The 21,064-nt window shown below is 44.6% G+C and overlaps 1 protein-coding gene across 1 annotated transcript in view; it reads left to right on the top strand.

The window, feature by feature from the left end:
- Window positions 1–7,693, top strand: part of LOC130835598 (guanylate cyclase soluble subunit beta-2-like) — a 64,097-nt gene extending 56,404 nt beyond the window's left edge. Inside the window, exon 15 of the mRNA XM_057707209.1 lies at window positions 7,584–7,693. Coding sequence (XP_057563192.1) covers window positions 7,584–7,693 — 110 coding nt within the window. The remainder of the gene's footprint in view (window positions 1–7,583) is intronic.
- The last annotated feature ends 13,371 nt before the right edge of the window (window positions 7,694–21,064 follow it).

The raw sequence follows: 21,064 nt of genomic DNA, 5'->3' as shown, positions 1-21,064 counted from the left end.
TTGTCTTGTCACTGAGTTCATCGGTACCATTTTTAGATTCCATATATATGAGTTAGCATACAATATTTGTCTTTCTCTTTCTGACTTACTTCACTCTGTATGACAGACTCTAGGTCTATCCACCTCATTACATATAGCTCCATCTCATCCCTTTTTATAGCTGAGTAATATTTCATTGTATATATATGCCACATCTTCTTTATCCATTCATCTGTTGATGGGCATTTAGGTTGCTTCCATGTCCTGGCTATTGTAAATAGTGCTGCAATAAACATTATGGTACAAGTTTCTTTTCGGATTATGGTTTTCTTTGGGTATATGCCCAGGAGTGGGATTACTGGATTATATGGTAGTTCTATTTGTAGTTTTTTAAGGAACCTCCAAACTGTTTTCCATAGTGACTGTACCAACTTACATTCCCACCAACAGTGCAGGAGAGTTCCCTTTTCTCCACACCCTCTCCAACATTTGTTGTTTCCAGATTTTGTGATGATGGCCATTCTGATCAGTGTGAGGTGATACCTCACTGTGGCTTTGACTTGCATTTCTCTGATGATGAGTGATGTTGAGCATCTTTTTCATGTGTTTGTTGGCCATCTGTATGTCTGCTTTGGAGAAATGTCTATTTAGGTCTTCCGCCCATTTGTGGATTGGGTCCTTTGCTTTTTTGGTATTGAGCTGCTTGTATATTTTGGAGATTAATCCTTTGTCCGTTGTTGCGTAGGCAACTATTCTTTCCCATTCTGAGGGTTGCCTTCTAGTCTTGTTTATGGTTCAAATCATATTCTTCGTGACTCACGGAGCCCTGCCTGTAACGTCCAGGTGGTGACCCAAATGCCACGTCCATCCCCCAAGGCAGCAGCATTCTCCCAAACTCTACCTCGCTGTCACTTCTGCAGCGCCCTCCCCCCGCCAGGCTCACATTTGACAACACGGCTTGTGTGATGGCTGTTTTCCAGGCAGGGGAACATTTCTTTTGCTACTGCTCTTTTCATTTAATCCATTCTTAATCTACACTGAAGTGGGTTTCTGTGCTGTTTTTAATTATTTATTGGGCTGTGTTAGTTTGCTCAACTACGGATTAGTTGTTTATTCATTTATGTTATAGAAGGAATATTTGATTATTATTTTTTATAACCAGAAAGCGCAGATAAACCGAAAGAAGAAATTCCATCACCCAGAGAGACTATCGTTAAAATTTTGGTGCCTATCTTCCCAGACTTGAGTGTGTGAGGGTATACGTGTGTGTACATATATACTTTTTCTTGCAGGATTGTGATTATCACACATACTGTTTGGTAAATTGGCAAGTCATGAATTTCTTTCCTTTGAACATTTAAAACATTTCAAAACACATTTCCAATTTTATAAAAAAAAAATAATGTACTCGAAATGGTACGCTTATTTCCAATGGTGCTACACACCAAAAGGCACATTTACTTTGTATCGAATGGAAACCCCAATTATCTTGTACTTCTGCACATTCGCAACACATATGTGAGGACCCTGACATTCTGTGAGTCCTGAAGCTGCCTTTGAATTTTCCAAGAAGGGTTAACCTAGTTCAGTGTAGCTTTGGCATTTAGATTATTCCTGGTGTCTAGATATTAGTAATCCACGGAAGATGTACATTGTAATTCTCCATTAGTCAGAACACATAATTCACTAGAATGCTACATTTCCTAAAGCTGCTGTGCAGTGAGCACGAAACTAGCAAAATGATGCTAATAAATGGTCCTCGGGGGCTGTGAGCAATGGTCTCCTGGGAGCAAAAGATGATGGATGAGAATTTATCTGAAGTAAACAAGGAAATTCTTCCACCATCTGGATTGCGGAATTGGAGTGGGGTAAAATGTCAAATATATATATGTAGAAATTCCAAGAGAGTCTTGCGATTCTCTGCAGACCAAGCCTCGATTGAATTGTCAGGTAGCGTCCATTCAAATTTGGCCTGTCCAGCTTTCAATAGGCCATCAGTCCTAGCTGGTTGTCTTTTTCTCACTGTTGACCAGGGTATTTTTACTCAAGGAGAGAAAGGGGAGAGTTTCATAGATGTGCAAGGGAAATGGGAGTCGAAATGGAGGAGGAGGAAGACCACAGCTAAGACACGAGTGAGAAAGCGAGACATGGCTGGATTAGAAGAGAGAAAACTGTGCTATTGGTGCGAGAGAAGGGAATCAGCAGTGAAAAGCTAAGTTGAAAAATTTTTGAGAAGAGAAATTAGAAGAAAAACATGAAAAGGTGCTGCATAAAGGGGAGACGAAGAGACTTGTGAAATATTATTTCCTAGTGTTTTTACTTCCAGAATTTTTTGTGAGAGGTTAAGCCAGAAAATAGATGATTCATCTTGGTTACAAAGAAACCTTGGTGCCCTCTGGAAGCAGGAGCACATCAGAAACAGAGCCTGACGGTCGGTGGGTAAAGAGACAGTTTTCTCTGCTATATTCCCTCTTTTTATTTTTGGTTTTTTAAAGCAACTCCAACTCATTCTGGTTCAGGTTTTATTTTTGTTAGGGTAACCCCCACTTTGGGTACAATTACAAAGACACAAAACAAGTTCTGTGATCACAGTACTATTTTGTGGAGATTTTCTCTCATGGGTTCTTATAAATTTCTATGAGTTGAGTAGGAGACCGATGTATGGTCTAGTATCCTGTTACACCTGGAGAAGCTGAGGCACAGGGAGATGCTAGACAGGGAACATTCAGCCCTTTCAGGTGCTGCTGGGCAAGCTGGAGGCAGATACTACTCTGTCTCAGTGGGAAAAAAAAAATTACATTTCTATCTGTAATCAGTTCCTTTTTCCTTTATTTGTGAGGATGCCAAAACAAAACTGAACTCAGACTTTTCAGACACACTGTCCTTATCATTTTTCCAGAATGTTTCCATCTTTGAAAAATTCAATTCCTTTTTAAATTATCATAGGGCTTACATCTCAAAGAAAAACAATCCCGCGATAAACTCTAATTCAAAGTGAAAGGGATAACGGGTATTGGGAATAATGAGACTAGTAGAGAATTAGCGAAAAACAAACCCCAAATCCCACCCCATATTGGAATAATTTATTTCCAAAGAGCATAAAATATTGCTGAGCAGGAGTCAGTCTTTCGCATGTGGGTGGGGGTGGGGTGGGATGGGCCACGACACCCACATGGACCTGTAGTTAATGACATTTCCACTTGGCCCACTCTGGCCTAAAGCCATGCCTTATACAAATGCCACATCTGAGGGGTTAACGAACCTTGTCGGTTTAGCCCTGACTTCTGCATGAGCTGACTATTCCGTGTGAAGCATCACCCAAGAGCTGCCCCAGTGACATGGTTCTAGATCTGCCAGATTCTCACCTCATCCTGAGCCGAGCCTGGAAGGGACTGGGGACGGGTCCAGTAGCCCATGTCTTTCTACATGTTTGTGTCACTTATGTTCTTTAGTGACCAGTCCATTAGCAAACTGAACGTGCCTCCGTCTGTGCTGAAAATTACCCATTGCTTTTAGGATCTTAAAACAGAGGTAATCACGGATCCACGTTCAGGAGGGAGGCAGGGGCTAACAGCCCCTAATGGCGAAGGAAGTCATTCATTCATTTGGGGACAGAAACTTGGAGACGAAGCCTCACCTGCATTTCCTGATTTTTAGAACATCAGGGCCTCAAATCAAATACAGGAGCCTCTCTGAACTTGAGTGTCTCTGGAACAATGATTGAGAGAGAGAGAGAAGTGGGAATATAGACTACTTTAAAATCTTTGATGCTGACATCTCCAAGTGAAAGTGCAGGGCAAGCAGGAGATGTGTCTCCACCCTGCCACCTTGTTTCCATTCCTTCCAAGTCCCGCTCCCTCCCTCCTTGCTGTGGCTCACAGACCCAGGTTCTTTTCCAGTGCCTCCTCCATGGGCTCCTTCCCACACTTAGAAATAAGAATTGGCATCTTTGAGTTTGTGCTCTGTGTAGGGCATTGTGTACTCACTTTATAGAAGGCGTCTAATTTAATCACAACAACCCTGGGAGGAGGGCATAATCATTATTTCCCCACTTTTCAGATGAGGACAAATGAGGCCCAGAGAGGTTAGTGATGAACCGTTGCAGCACTGGGTCTGAACCCTGTGTGCACTGGTGCTCAGACCTTGTAGAGGGTCACAGGGCAGCAGGTCTGGAGACTCAATGCTATTGTGAGTTATGCAGGAGTAAAGATTTGTTAAGTGACCAACAAGATGACACAGCGTTGGACGAAAGATGTAATATAGCAACAAGGCAGAGGTCTGAATGGACCTTTCTGGCCTCAGCTGTCAAGATGTTCTCCTGCTTAGGAGGCAGCAAAGTAAGCCCATGGTGTCCACTCTGTTCCCCATGGCTAGGCTCAGAAAGATCCCCTGACCGGGGACCAGTCTGAGGCCTGACTGTTCAGCACACCCCTCTGTCTTGTTTCAGCTTCTGATCAATTGGTACCGAAAGGGAGTCCAGTGGAGGGGCAGGAATCCGTGGAGGTGGCGGCTGACGAACAGCGGTCTTCAGCTCAGGCAAAGACGCATCGCTTTCCTAATGACACGCTGTCATCTGGGTTCTGTGCTCTGTTGTGACGGGGAAACCTGAACCTCTCGGGTTAATTTTTCCCCTGCTCCGTTTAATGGCGGCAAAGAAAAGTAACTTCATTTCTCAGCTCAAGACTTCTTAAGCTGCATTTCTTCCTCATCGTCCCTTTGAGAATAAAGGTCTAGAAATGAAACACAATCCTGACAAGTTTGGAAAATGTGCTTTCACAGTCTCAGTTCAAAGCCAACCCCGACACTTGGAGACTTTGGGTCTTGTTTGTTCTTGCGGTTGAGACGTTAGGCTCTGGGGCCTCCTTCTGTTTTCTTCTAACAGGAATGAACGGCTCTCCTGCTCTCATCACGGTGGTTCCACTGACTCTGGCTCGGAGCAAAAGCCCCAGTGGCCGACTTCAGAGGACACCCTGACCTCAGAACTGGTCGCGCGCAATGTCTTGTTCTAAATGATGATGGGAGGGAGGAGGCGGAGGAAAGAGCCCCAGACCCCGCAGTTTATAAATCACCCCAGAACACAGCCAGGATATGAAAGGCATTCGGCCAGGGGTTGTGAAAGGAAATCATTTTCATTCCCAGCCCTGGGAATTACGTGAAGTGGTAGAACAAAAGCTGCTTCCCCCAGAGATTTTTCTGAAAGTAAAATGGAGGAGAAAATGTGAAAATCGCCGGAAGGGCAGAGTTAGGAAAGATGGGGAAATGAGGCAGAGTGCCGCCAGCCGCCAGGTCCCCTGGCCGACTGCCTTCACACTCAGAAGGCTCCTCCACTGCTTCTCGCTGTGGGCATGGCGACACCTGGGGGGTGCCGAGTGCTGGAAACGCTCCCCAAGGCCTGGGGTCGGAGGCAAGGGGAGGCAGAGAGGTGGTCTCGTGGGCAAGCACCTGCACTTGGTGATGGTGAAAACTACGTATTTTTTTAACCTACGTGAGAAAGACGATCTGAAGGGCACACATGATTCTGTGATTCATTCTGGCTAGGACCTTACTTGCCCCGAGAGGCGTTAACCGTCTTCAGCAATTCCCAGGAGGGCAGACTTAACTCTGTCGGCGGCACCCTATCCCCGGAGCAGGAGGGGAAGGGAAGGTGACCAGAGCTGAGTTCCTTGCTGTGCCGTCCTTCTGGATGACAACTGTGTCTTGTGTCTAGAAATAGGTGGTGTGGCCCATAGTTCAGAAGGGCCAGAACAAGCCAGGATTAGGCTGAATGCAGTCTCCAGAGGTGTGGGTTCTTGGCCAGACCCTAGTGCTCGATGTCTGGGTATCTCAGTTTCACCACCTCTGAAATGGTGTTAGTGACAGCTGCCCCACTGACCTCACAGTGAAATACAAGCACACAAAGATGCCCTTGATATTTCCAATAACAGTAACTACTAACATTTATAAATCATCGACCAAATCCCAGGCACTGGCCTTGCATATATGACACGTTACTTCTGCTCTTGGCAACAACCCCATAGTAAGACATCGTTTCCAGTCCCTAATTGACAGATGAGGAAACAAACTCAAAAAGATTCAGTAGCCCAAGATCATATTGCTGGTGCTGGCGAATAGCCTAAGCAGAACACACGCTGTTCAAGGTCAACATAACACCAAAAAAGGCAGCATACCCTGGACATGTGGACCCTGGAGCCAGGTAGAGCCCGGTTTGAATCCTGGCTCTACCATTTGGTGGCAGCTGTGTGTGTTGGGGAAAGTTGCTTAACATCTCTGTGCCTGATTGGTCCTTCTGTAAAATGGGGAAAATCAGAGGACTTGCCTCGTAGCGGTGTCATGAGGGTTCTGTGACATATACACAAAGCGCTTAGAAGAGTTACTGACACTTAGTAATCCCTCTGTGAATGCTATTTTTTTTTTTTTATGCTCCTGTTAAGTGGTCTTCCTGCTAAAGTGCGGCCAAGGAAAGATGATCCAGCTCAAGACTCCTGTTACTTTCCCTGTATGCTTTCTTTTCAAAATCCTTCAGCTCAGTTGTGAGGGAGAGAAGCCAACCCCAAATTAGGAACACTGTTAGGTGGTAGCACTGCCCGAGAGATGCAGAGCAAAACGGTTGCTTGGTAGAGTAGTGGCTTTTTGTTTTGTTTTTGGAAGGAGAAAAGCAGAAGCCTGCGGCCCCGGCTCCCAGCTGGCAGCTTGCTTTGCTTCCTTGGCCCTGATGGAATATGCCAGTTTAATGCTCAGCTCTCCCGAAGATGCCAGAAATGGCGGAGCAGGTGCCCCAGCCCTGGTTGAAAATGGAGAGGATTCTGTTCCATGTTTATTATGATCAAAATAATCTTTTCCAGCTGTAAGGGAATGACTGCATCCTGCATTTGGCATCCCCCCCTGGAGCCTACTGTTTATTCTTTGGAGTAAACACTGGTAGAGACAAACATCAGGTGCCTGGGGAAACCGAGCCAGGCTGGCAACGTGCTCTGTGAGGCCCTGGCACTCCCGAGAGAGCATTCCTTCTGGGGTCGCACCTCTCCGGGCTGGAGCCCTCGGGAGCCTTGGTGCCAAGCAGGGGTGTGTGCACACTCACTCAGAGGGCGGATCAGCTCGTGGGACGCCTGCACCCTGCCGGCCTCCACCAGCGCTGTGCGCCGACACCCACATCTGGTGGTCCGCCCCAGGTCCATCCGTCCAAGGTCTGGCTGTCACTCTAGGTAACAGACTTTTATGAGCAGCAAATACTCTACCCAGCAGGGAAGGCGGAGTGACTCCAGATGAGCCTCCTCCCAGCCTCTAGGTCCTTGGAGGTCCCCTCCCACCCCCACCACCTGTTAGGTTCCTTTTCCCCAGTTACCCTGTCTGGCTCCAGCCCCTTCCCCAGGGCACAGGCCAGGGGCACAGCAGAACGGGATCCAAACAGATGGCTGGTCCGGCTTCCGACCTGGTCCAGCCGGCCAAGGACTATTACAAACCCTCTGGCCTCCAGCCCACGGAGAGAGGCGGATATTTTCACTAGTAAGAATCGGAAAACACCATCCACCGTCCTTCCCCTCAAGGGAGCGCAGAGCTTCATGCAATGGCTCCTCAACCCACCTCCCAGCCTCTTCCACACCAAGCCTCTGTGGACACGGTGGTGGACGTGGGCGGAGGGGCCAGCGACGTGCCGGGGGCGCCTCCCGCCTCCCAGTCCTCCCTTGGCGTGGCTCTCCCCTTCGTGGGCATCTGAGCCCGGCTGTCCAGTGCCCGGGCCTGGCCAGGGGCTCGCGTCTCACCCTCCTCTGGGCTCTGACCAGCTTATTCTTTACGACAACCCGAACTCCCCCGCCCTCTCTTTTTCACCCCTTCTTCTTTTCCAGCTTTCCTTCAGCTCGAGTTGTGTGTGAGAGAAAGAAGGCGCATCACGTGCCTGGCTGAGGCATGAGATCATTTTTCTCCCCTCTTAGCACGCTCGCTGTCTGCTGGTCGGGGTTACTGGAATAAAGCGGGGAAAGCTCCGTTTCCACAGAGAGCCATCTGGCTCCACCAGACTCACGCTGATGCTAATCTGTTGGTTTCTTTTTCTTTAGTCTTTTCTTTTTTCTTTTCTTTTTTTTTTTTTTTTTTTTTGTTCCCAAGGAACACTTCATCTGCAGCTGTAAACTCAGACCTGGCCCATCTGAAGGCAAGCATTCATCTGGTGCACATTTATTATGGCATCAGGCCCCTCTCACCCCCGTCCCCTTGTAGGTGTCAGGACATCATTGTGATCATTGGTGGGTCTATGTAGTTGTAATGTCAGGGCTGTACTTTCAAATGGAAATCAGGCAATTATGCTCCACATGGAGAAATCTGACAGATGCAGAGGTTTTACACCACTGGCTGTGTCATGGGGACAAAGGCAGCCAGCGCTCCCAAGGGATGGTTAAATAAATAGAATATGTTCCAAGAGCGCAGAGAAATCCAGGAATAATTAACTGCGTGATGAGAGTTCATAGATCCTGCGGCTGTTTAACTTCAAAATGTGATAATGATATGTCAACCAGCCGCTTAACTCACCCTTGTAAAGGCGGCATCAGAAAACCCGTCACAAAGTGCACTTCAAACAGAGGTGGGCGCTGCTCTGCGCATCTGTTTCCCCGTTTCCAAATGCAAAGCCTCAGTGTTTTCTCTTGTTTTGCTTCCCCTGCTCGGAGGGCTCCAGCTGGCTTGAGGGGAAGAGGGGCTGGCGGTAGCCCGGTGTCTACCTGGTCGAGCAGCGTCCAGTCAACAGTCCGCGTTAGATGCTTAGAGGCTCCTGTGGGAAACTATGCTGGCGATGCTGTCGTGGCTGCTACTGGCCCAGCACATGTTTTGTGCCGGGCACCAGCCACGTGTTCTGGCCCTGCGAGAGTGAGGTAGGTGCCATGAGAATCCACTTTTTACAGACGAGGAAACAAGCACAGAGGTAAGAGCTGGGCCCTGCCCGACTCTGGTCTTAGCTCTTGGCCGCTGGTTTGAATGCTCTTAAGGTTTCAACAAATACATACTAGCTCTTATAAAGCTAAACAGGAGAGATGTAAAAAAACACTAAAACTGATTTTGTCCCCCTAAAATATCCAGCTATTTAAACAAATGATTCGCTTGGAGCCTGAAACATGCAGTAAGATTCACTCAGTGTGTCCCAAACTGGACTGGAGTGAACCTATATTACCAAAAAGTAAAGTGCCCCAAGAGCCATTGCTCTTTTCTGTCCGCTCTGGACTTCGCAGCCCCTGAACTTCCCCACTTTGTCATGGCCTTGGACTAGGCTAGGCTGATGCCAATCGGAACTGAGAAAAAGGAAAGACATCTTTTATAAAAGGCATTTTTTTAAACTAAGCATATGGTAAAATAAATAAAATAGGTTTATGTAGGAATCTCTAATGCTTTCCCAGATCAACAAATGCCAATGAGTCCCCACTATAGAGAGAATACATGAATCAAACAAAGCAGGGGGTGTCAGGAAACATCTACTAATTTGCCAGCAACTAATAAACACCAGTCCCAGCATACCTTGTTTTATCTTATTCAATGGTGGAAAAACTTTTAAGGAGATTCGAAATCATTTAGAGCATCAGTTTTGTCTTATATTAGGAAAAAATTAAATTTCGTCTTATGGAAAAATTAATTTGACCTTTTTCATCTCTATTGAACACATTTGTTTGGAAATACTATTATAAACTTGCATTCCAGGAATGAAAAACATCATTAAAGTATCTTCTTCAATAAAGACCTGAATGAAAAAGGATTGAAAATACTAATGACAAGCACAAAGGAGACCAAAGTCACAAATCACTCGAGAATGGATCACTCAGGCACTCAACAAAGCAACAAGAACACCATCCCGTGGGCAGGACCAGCCAGACTGAATCACTCCCCCATCACAGCAAGGCCTTGTTCCATAGAGACTGAGCACTAACGAACTAAGAGGAAAAAAACCAGAGCGTAGAAAATGGGAAGACCAATTAAAAATCAGGAATTAAAAAAAATTTAAATCAAGAAGAACTAAAATGGAGATTAACATCCTCAAAATATATGTCATAGATACTGTGATTCAACTGGTTAATGTCTATAATCAGTTCTTGGCATATCTTTCCACAAAAATTTGTCTTTGTTATAAGTTCTTCACATCAAAGAAATTTTTTTTTAAATTAAGCATTTGACCAAAAGAAAAATAAGTTTACAGAGAAGCCTCTAACACTGCCCCAGGTTCAAGAAGGGCCATTTTGAAACTTCAAGATGCCCAGATTTGCAGGGATAATTTATTAATTGAACCTGAGCTGTCTACTAATTTGCCTGTGATTGATGAATGAGCAGAAACACACACATTTAATCATTACTCATTTTAGCTTCCCAAATATCAAAACACTTAGAAAACCATTCAAAATCTTTGTGGCCATCAACTCATGACAGAAAAATATTTAAAAGTCCCCTGATCAAAAAGGAATTGGTTTTGCCTTTTTCTTTAACACATTTGAAAATATTATTATAATCTTGTGACTGTGGCTCAAAGTGATTGTGACTGGCAAATCAGAATTGATTTTGACCCAGCTCTTCTGAGAAATAGTGTGTTTGTGTGTGTATTTGAATATTAACCATGCTGTCAGGTAACATATGTATCGTGACTGTGTATGTGGCCATGTAAGCATATTTCCATAATACCTTAGCATCTTCAGTACAGCAAGCTGCTGGCCAATGAGGGTACCGATAAATAAGCAGGGATGCAACGGTGCACGAGAACTTTCCATTAGCCATTCCAACAAAAACACATCAAACTTCTTTACACGTGATCGTGGGCAATGTGAACTTTGAAAAGCATGCCCTTTGTTGAAAGAAATAAAATGAGACAGTGGGCAGACCATATCAAAACCACATGTGGGATTTTTCAGATTTCAGTCTTCGTAACCCTTAAGAAAATCCTTTTCAGACTGAGCCACGATTACTCACAGAAGTGAGTCACAGTCCTTAGAGGGACTGGGGTGGAGAAACGGTTGAAAGCCTCTGATTTATATCCAAATGTTAACAGTGGCCATCTTCAGGGGCTAGAATTACGGGTGACTTTATTTTTCTTCTTCATGTGTTTGCGCTTTCCGAATAACAATGTAATGGGTTTCCAGCAAGATGTTTAAATGGGTGGGTGCCAGAGCCAAGCCACCAGATTTGGAGCCTGGCTCTGCTGCTCATTGGCTTGTGCAAATCACTTTCCACCTTTGGACTGTTGATTTTCTCTCCGTAGAATGGCAACATGACAATGCCCGCAACAAACACGTGTGATGCTGGTTAGCAAGATAATGGTCACAAGCACATAGTGCCTTGCACGTTTATTGTGCAATAGATGTTGACTAGTTTTTTAAAAATTCCTTATACAGCCCATGTCTGTATGGTTTCTTACGAAAATAGGAAAAAAGTGAAAATCCCGTCTCACTGACGATGTCTATATTATTTTCATGTGCCCCATTGCCTGATCCCCTGCTATAAGTGAGCACCCCCTCCGTTCCTTGCATGCCACACTTCCCTGTGTTTTTCATTCATAGCACTTATTGCAACCAGAAACTAATGTGTTTATACACTGGAATCAGCCATCATGTTGATTTTAAGCTACCGATAGTTTAACAAATGGCTTGCAAAACTCCTGAATGTTTAACAATTGGCTTTCATGAGCCAGCACACCCCTGACTATCTTTGACTTTGACGATTTCGACATTTGAAATTGTATTTTAAATGGTAGTTTGGGTTTGACAATGAAGGACAATAAACCCCCTGTCCATACCCTCAGGCCAGCACAAATATGACAATTTGTAGGCAATGTTACCAGCTGTAACTAACCATATAACTGATGGACCATTTTCTGAGTTGAATTATTATGGAGGTAAAACAGAAGATTCCTTGGAAACCTATAGGACTGTAAACATAGGACCCCTTATTACTTCCTCAAGTAGCTCCAGCGCTCTGGGGAAAGGAGCAAGGTTGAGTACCTTTGGATTTTTAAGATCCAAGTATTTTCTAATTCACTTCAAAAGTCAAAATAATATAGAAAGACATACATTAAGATGTCTCTCTCCTATCTCTACACCTGTGCACCACTGTTACCATTCCTGACAATCACTTTTTGTTTTGTTTATATTTTAAGAAAATAGAAGTAAGCACACATAGGTGTTTGTATTCTCCACTCCTTCCTGTGTTACTCACCAGATACTTTTACAGTGTTCTCCACTTAGCTTTTTTCAATCAACAACAAAACCCAGAGTTTTTCCAAGTCAGTATATGGAAAGCATCCTCATTCTTTGTTATAACTGCATATGCTTTCATTATGAAGCACGTAAAAGATAGCCCTAAATGCTGTGCTTCTCTTCTCATTGAGTGGTGGATTCTTGTATATGTGGTGGCCTTAGTGACTTGTTTGGCTAACAGAATACAGTGCAAGTGAGGCTGTGTTTGTAGGTCAGGCATGAAGAAGATGTCTGTTCCCATCTCCTGCCACTCGGGACACCTTCCCTGGGAAGCTGGGTGCTTGGGGAGAATTCTGATGCCCCTCAGACGTCCATGCTATGAGGCAGCTCAAGCTAGCCACATGGAGAGACCTTGCACAGAGAGATGCTCGGCTGGTCCCAACTATTTCAGCCATGCTGGCCCACCCCCCAGACATCACAAGGAAAACGGTGGAAACCTCAGATAATTCCAGCCCTACCACCTGCAACTCCATGAGAATGCCTAAGTGAGAAGTACCCAGCTGAGCCCCATCAACCCAGAGACTAGTGAGAAATAATACATTGCTGTTCTAACTTCTATATTTTGAGGTCCTTTGTTACCTAGCAATTGATAACCTGAACACATTATGCAGGTACCTGTGATTTATTTAATTAGCCCATCAAAGATGAACATTCAGGTTGTTTTATTTTTTATCTTTTTTTATTTTTGCTATCTTTTGTTATTTCAACCAAAGATATAATGAATAATCTTGCCTGTATATCTTTACACTGGTGCAAGTATAAGTTCCCTGAACTGAAATTAGTGAGGCAAAGGAAAAATGCATTTTGCAACCTGATTTCCATTCATTTAAAGTGTCCACTTCTTTGCCCATTTTTCTACTGGCTGGTTCTTTTACTTCTCAGTTTCTAGAAAATTAGTTCTTTGTGATGAGGTGCAAATATTCTTTACTTCACTTATTTTTGAACTTTGCTTATGTTGATTTTTGCCATAAAGAAATTTTAGTCTCCCAAATTTCTTGTATTACTTTTAGCATTTAGTCTCAGATCCACTTGGAACTTGTTCTGATGCATACATATAGTTACTAGTTACAAAGTTATCTTGGTAGTATTAAACACAGGGACGTTTTATTTAGGGAGATTTGACATCTTTATGAAATTCATTCCTTTTATTCAAGAATGTGGTATACCTCCACATTTGTTTAAGACTGCTTTTGTGTATTTCGGGATCAATTTAAAGTTTTTTTCATATAGATCTGGAACATTTCTTAGGTTTATTCTTGGTGACTTTAGCTTTTTCTGTTGTTACTGTAAGTGTAAAAAGGGTTTTTGTTTTTTTTTTTTTTTGCATTACATCTTCTAACAAGTTGTTTAAACACTTGAAATCTTTTGAAAATTATATTGATTTTACATTAAGCTACCTTACTGAAATCTTTTCCTAATCTTCAGATGATCCTTTTGGGTTCTCCAAGTATACAAATTATAACTTTACTTTTCAATTTTTGTATGTCTAATTTCTCTTTTCTGACTGTTTATAGCATTTAAATCTTATTCCTGCCTTTAATAGGAATGCTATTGGTATTTCTCCTTTAAACATAATGTTGACTTTCAATTTGGTTTGTGTTAGGGAAGTACACATCTGTTCCTAATTCACGGAATTTTTTACATCAATAATGGACGTTGACTTTTGCTTTTAAGCATCTAAAGAGATAAATACAGATTTTTCTTTGATCGTTAATATGGTGAATTCACAGAACTAGACTTCCTAACATTGAACTGAAACGAAGCAGGACCCTGTGGTCCTCCCCCACCCCCCATGTCCTCAGCCTGCCTTTTGTCTGTAGAAAAACTTTAGCCAAAGAATAAGTTTAATCAGAGAAGTGAGAAAATGCAGAAACAAAGAAAATCGGTCAAACAGGACAAAACAATAATAGTTTAGTCAGTAAGCAAAGTCAAGGACCTTGAGTTCCTTCTCAAGGGCTATAGATAATATTCTGAGCCATGTTCTGTGAGCTGTCTTAGAGATACTGAAACCCCCACCAGGTGGAAGACGTTAACTACATGATGACCAGACTGTAGCCATGAAACAAGCTGCCACAATTCCGAGAACGGGCCTCAAGGAAATGGGAACAAACTGACCCTGGAACGAAAGATTAACTGTACTTAAAACAATCAAGATGATGCTGATCAGACCACTGAAGACCAATTTCAAAATGACTGTCAGAGCTGACTGTGCTGTTTCTGTCAACACATGTGGCCCCCTCCTTCCTGTCTGTCTGTAAAAGCTCTTGCCCACTGGTTGTCAGTGGGGGTGGCGGTGGGGGTGGGGGGAGTTGGCTTTCGGACAGGAGTTCCCCCTCCCCCACCTGTTGCTGGCCTCCGAAATAAAGCAAACTTTCCTTTCCACCAACCTTGCCTCTTTATTGGCTTCTGAGCAGCGAGCAGCCGGAGCCCACTTTCCGTAACAGAATCACCTTTGCATTGAATAAACCCTGCTTTGTCACATTATATTCTTCTTTTGAGTTGCTTGAGTCTATTTGGTAAGATTTTGTTTCCCATTTTTTGCATCAGTAAAGTTTTTCTTTTCAGTTGTACAATTATTACCAGGTTTTTGCATCAATATTATGCTCTTTGTGTCCTCTTTAATAAATCTTTTTTTATACCTATATCCATTTTACTTTGCATGCTTTTTCTCATTTTGACTCTCTAAGCTCCTTACTTTAAGCTTTTATTGTTGTCTCTTTTTCCTTCCAATTCACCCTTGTTTCTTTGGTTTCTTTTTCCTCCCATTCTACCATGGACCTGGCCATCTCACACATTGTCCCTTATTGTCCTATCACTGCCAATTGATTCCTGCGTCTCTGTTTTATGTCCAGGCTTTGTAGAGGTAACTGCTTCATTAAATGTTTTACATTTGCAGTAAAAAATTTTTTTTTTTTTTTACTGTTTTCGTCTGCTCTCTGGCAATATTTCGTCTGCTGTTTATTTTTCCCCGATTTCTTTTGGTTTTCTATCTTTAAAATAACTTGGGTTTGTTCTTTTTGACGTTTCACCTTTGAGGCAGGCGAGTTTTTCTTGGACCAGATATTTGCAGGGCCACATCCCAGCCTAGCAGGAATTTTCATTATGAACCAAGGTCTTGTGCTGGTTATGGATATATTCGCCCCAGCCAATAAAGACGAGCAGCTAGGGTTTTTCAAAAAGCATCTTTTTTCCCTACTGCTTGTAGGTGAGGCGTTCCCTGCAAATGTGCAATTTTTTTAAGCCCCATCACCTCTACTTTCCACAACGAAACTGAACCCAGGAGAGTTTTGCTGCCCTATTTGTACGTTGTTCCTCTGCTGTAAACTGGAGGCTTAGATTCTGTTCCTCCCCTCTTCTTACAAATGCATTTTGCTGACTCATCCTGATTTCTGCAGTCAAGTACTGGCCTCTCCTCTCTCTCCTATATGTTCCCCTACTTTTTCCAGCCCATCCACCTGTTTTGTTGTTTTGGGTTTTAACCCCCTCCTATTCTTCCTGAAAGTGGAAATTAAGTCTTCATTGCTTATTTTCCTTTTGCTTTCTACAACTTCAAAGAAGAAAGAAAAGACCCCCCCCCCATCTTAAACCAGAAAGCTACACGAACGTTAATATTTCAAATTTCGACATGAAAAGCCTAGATGATTGAAGCAGCTAATTTTGAAAGTCTTTTAAAGAAAAGCGAGAGGACAGAGGATTCATTTTCCAGAATATATAGATAGCTTGAAGCCTATATAGATTTGTGGCCCAACCAGGCTCATTTCCCTGACGCTCAGCAAGCCAAAACGCTGAGACAGCGAGGTTTGCAGCAAGGAGAGACAACCGAGCAAAGTGACCTCAGATCTATCTCCCCGAAGGCAAGGGGCGCAGGGATTTATGGGGTGGAGAATAAAGCAGCAGGGCAGTCTGGGGCGTGGGGAACGTGGGGAAAGGTGATTGGAAATAAGGAAACGGTGGGGGTAATTGACATTCTGTGCAGGTGTAACTAGGCTACAGGCCTCTGCGCGCTTAAAAATGGAGGCACTTAACACCATCTGAGGGTGGAGTTCTCAGCCCTCTGACCTCAAAAGGTCACCTCCAGAACACTCGCGCATGCCCGGTTGGAGGGTCTGTGGTCCTAGCAGCCTTAACTGGCTCTGCTCCAACTAGAGACGCAGGTGATGCCAAGTTTCTGGAAAACAACTCAGGCAAACATCTTGTTGAGGCCCCGTGCTTCCTGGAGGATGTGCAAGTCTTTTGTAGTAACAATTAAAACAACCTTGATGCGGAAAGACAGGTTACACGTGAAATGGATTTCACTGGTGATTACCCACGGTTTCAGATTTAAAGTAGTCAGGGTATTTTCTTAGTTTATCATTTGGGCAAGTCATCTTCTCTCTGGACCTTATTTTTCCAAAGAGGAGCAAGGTTCTCTGAAGCCTTAAGACAGGGTGGACAACCCAAGGTTTAACTCCAAGAACAGATCACGGGTTGGTGGAATCTAGGCTCGAGGCTGCTTGGATGGGGGATCAGCTTTGGCCTCTGAAATGTCAAGTGGAGAACAAACTTCTAGAGAGAAATTACTAGGTGCCTGGCTCTGGGCTAGCAACTTTACATGCTAACATTCCTTGGAGCACGTATTATTACCAGCTCCCTTACATACCTCCATGGTAAGAGGGGTTCAGGGGGTTAGATAACTTATTCAGGATGGCAGAGCCAGGACTGGAATCCTGGCCTTTCTGGTTTGGGGGCCAAATGTTCTTCCCAGAGCAGCTCTCACAGGTATGAAGGCCTATCCTGCCTGACATGCACTGGCTGTGGTCACATTTTTAGTCTCCAGGGCCCTTGTCTCCTGCCTCGCTTCCCATCTCCATGGCAATTATTTAAAAACCAGACCTTTTAATACTTTTAATATGTACTGATTTAGTTTCTAATCCTGAATGCAACCAGCATAACTGGATCCCCTCTGCTCTCAGTTCCCTGATAACCAAATCCAGGCTGTGTTAAGGTAACCAGGTTCTGCCTGCCTAGGCCAGTCCTCCGGAAACTACACTCTAAATAACAGGGTATTCATTTACTAGCACTTTAACAAAATTATTTAGACAAATCATCCACTTAAAAAATAGACCAAATAGATCTTTGAAGACCCAAAGCATCTTCTACCCAGATCATTTCTTAAAAACAAGACAAACAAAAAGCCATTGGTGCTTTTGTTCACGTTTAAAAAAAATAAGATGCTGCATTTTGACCATTTTTCATTGTTCACTAATGAAATCAATGCAAATAACCTTGCTATATGTTTGTTTGTTTGTTTTAAAAAAAGGTCAAAAATTCATTTCCTAAAAATACCTTTGCTTAGAAATTCATTTTACCTTATGAACTTCCTTGGCCTTATAAACCTGTCAGCAGAGCAAACTGGGAGCCAGTTTCCTGTAGCCATAAACTCCACCAGCCTTTTTACAAGTCTTTATTCTTTGGAAATGTAAACGCTTGTGTTGAAAAGTATTCGCTGGGAAGATAAATGAGCTGCAAAATGATTAGTGCCCATTCAGTGATTAGTTACCTCTGCCTGGCTTGTTAGCAATGTAAAACCCACTTGAGGGCTTTGAAAGTTGACGCCTTTCTTAGCACCTGCGTAAATGAGGTCTCCTGACTTCACTCCTGTCCCGCCTGGGCCTGCCCAACCCCAGGGACCCTAGACAGGCCACGTCCTCCCAGGCCTCTCAGCCAGCCTTTGTGGACTCTCCCAGGGGCAGAGATTCTAACCACAACCTATCTTGCCATTTTCTATTGCCGCCTTTAGGCCACAGTGCCAAGCAGAGGAAAAGTGAAATTACATCCCAAAGGGATTCTCTGAGGAGCTGACTGCCTCAGGAATTCTCCTCCACGTTTCCCCGTGAGCACAGGGCAGGTGGGTGCACAGTAGGTGCACGCACTTTGCGCCTTTGGGCCTGGCCTCAGGCCACACCCGCCTAAATCCAGTCGCTCCAGCGCAGGCCCACCTTCTCCACGGTGCCCTCCCTCTTCACAGGGCTCCTCTCTTCTGTTTGAGAACCTACATTTCCATCCAGTTCAAAGACAAACTGCTCTGCTAACTTTCAAGACCTAGATAACCTTCCTCACCCAGTTTATCACCCACTGGATTCCCCGAGCAGCCCTGCTGGGTGCTGTGAGGGAGAGAGAAATCCCAGCTCTGCCAATTAATGCGGATGCGTCTGAAGTCGGCTGCCTTCCCCAGAGAAGAGCGCAAAACTGGCAATGGGTGGGTTTACGTTTACTGGAGGAGAGTGTTTCCCCAAGGCAGTAAATGACATGCACGCCCTCATCACGGATAATGAGCTCTAACTAAATATTCAAAATAAAATTCATTAACCTCATTTTATAGGTCAGTGAAGCCTACAAGGGGGAGGGCGGCAGCCACGTGGTGGTGTAGACAGCAGATCATTGTTAAAACAGCATTCTCAGGGATGACTTTGCACGGTAGGAATGTTCTTAGTCCTTCGTGACCTGCTCTGAAGTGGCTCTGATTTCTGCGGTTTTGAGTTCCACCTTTTGGTTTGTCCTAGCGGCTCACCTCCGGTGCTGTTGAGATAAAAGGTGTTGTTTCTTCCTCTGATCAGTGTGCCTGCCTATTGGGTGTGAGCTAGGAAAGCAGAAAACAGAAATTTTAAGAGGTCTTCCAAAAAATCAGAATAGATGGGCCTTGAGTGGGAGCCCGGACCTTAGGAAATGTGATTGTCAACGTGGAGATGAGGGGAGGGAGGGAAAGAAGGGGAGTGAGGGTATCAGGAGGGGCTGCACATTGAAATCCTGGGGCCCAGACCACCCCACACACCAATTATATCAGAATCTCGAGGGGTGGGCTCCAACATCAGTTGTTTTTAAAGCCTCCAGGTGATTCCAAAGTTGCACTGCTCCCAATACTGAGGCGCTCTACTTGATCCAACTGGCGGGCAGCGGACAGACATGGTGAGGGAGGGAGGGGACAGGAAAGTCGGAAACCGCATCTAGGGCAGGGGGGCGGGCCCACGGCTCCCCACCCCTGTCACAGATTCAGAACATTCATCTTTGTGAGAAAGAAATTGCGACAGGCTTTGACATTGCTAAATTTCCTGAATCATTTTTTATTCTGCCTTTTTCACAAGTATGTACATTCTTTGGGCCATTAGAATGTAGTTGATAAGTTCTATTTTAGTTCTTTTGAGAATTTCCACAGGATAGGCTTAGCCCTGGTTCTCTGAGGTCATTTTCCTTTCTAAAAATAGGTAGTAAATCACTTATGAAATGTCAAATACTGTGCAGGGTTCTGGGGATACAATGGTGTGTTGAGCAAGACCATGCTCACATTCAAATATTTGCTGTGAGGACTCACAGGGGTTTCTGCAGTTGTATTCACAGCGACGATTTATTACAGCCATGTGATGAGGGCACACAGCCGAATCGCAAGGGAAAAGAAGCAGGCGGAGTGGGAGGAGGCATGTGCAGCCTTCCTCAGGCTCGTCTCACCCCTGGAGGGGTCAGGCCGAGTGCACCCCGTAGCCAAGTGCGGCCACGGGCAGGCAGTACTGCCGGGGAGCCCACTGGAGACTTTCTGGCCTCAGGTCTTTATTGGAGGCTGGTCAAGTGGGCACCCCCTGGCCAGCAGCAGGTTCCTAAATTCCAGAGCCCCAGAAGGAAAGCAGGTGTTCACCACATTGTGTGTGCCGTCTGGGGCACCGTGGACTGTCGGAGGATCTCAGGGTGAGGAGCCCTTCAGCAGCCAAATTCCCAGACATCCACCAAGGGCCAACCTTGCAAGCAGGCAAGGATGGCCGTCTCGGTCCTGCTGTGTGACCTCTTCCCTGCAGAAATGCTAAGCTGAAATGGTCTCTGCCTTCCTGAAGCTCTCTGTGTAGTTGGACGGAGAAACATGTATCTAAACATTATGCCTACAGACATCACCAGGTCTCTGTGAAAGTTCCAGGAAGGAGAGGTACCAGGTGCCAGGAGAGCTGCCGCAGGGAGTCTGATGTGGCCTGAAAGGTCAGCGGAGTTTCCCAAAGGCTCCCCATGGTCAACTTGGGAAGGTCAGAACTTAGTTAATTCACAAGTGCTTGCAGAACCTTTCAGGTGAGAAACAGCCTGTCTAACAGCTGTGGAGCCAGAGTGAGCATCTGTAAAGCAGCATGGCTGTAACTGAGATGGAAGGGCTGGAACTCCAGCAGGCAAGGCCTTGCTGGTCACTGGGTGGGGAATGGGGGGCTTCACCCTAAGAGTAGTGAGAAAGCACTGAGAGGCTGGAAGTGAAGCAGGGGGTATGTGTATGGGGCGGCCAGGTGGGGACTTCAGTTCTTACTGCGAAGTTGAGTAGTTTGGTTACTATTTGCTAGGGAAGAAAATCAGAAAAGGCCATGGATCAACAAATGTGAGGATGTTTTCTGTGCTTTCTTTTCATCAGTCATGGTTTTTTTCCTGTTTTTTTATTTGTTTTTGTTTATTGCCTCACCTCAGTTTTGTATGGTAATTGTACAAAATGTACACCTCAGACAGATACAGTAATTCTCAGTTCTGGTTGTGAAATACCCCAGAGCATGTGCAATGATTTCCGGGGCTCTTAGTAAATCTTCAAAGCAAAATTAATTAATTTCACCATCCGTGTACATGTCAAAAACACACAATTTAAAGCAAAAGATATATTTTGAAAGGAGAACTGATTTGCTCAAAGGCACACAACACACTCCAGAGTAAAACTCAGCAGTTGCTTGGAGCCAAAATATATGTACACTGACCTTCAAGGATAGTGTTTGGCATTGTGCAAGGAGAGGGCAGAAAAAGCCGGGTTTTGACTCCACAACTGCATGTTGCACTGTGTGTCAGGTCTTGATTCTTGTCCAAATGACCTGGCTTTCAAACAG

Source organism: Hippopotamus amphibius, chromosome 14 (assembly GCF_030028045.1).
Source record: "Hippopotamus amphibius kiboko isolate mHipAmp2 chromosome 14, mHipAmp2.hap2, whole genome shotgun sequence".
Lineage (NCBI taxonomy): Eukaryota > Metazoa > Chordata > Mammalia > Artiodactyla > Hippopotamidae > Hippopotamus > Hippopotamus amphibius.
Note: the sequence above shows the minus strand (reverse complement) of the source record. Positions and strands in the feature narration are given on the sequence as shown.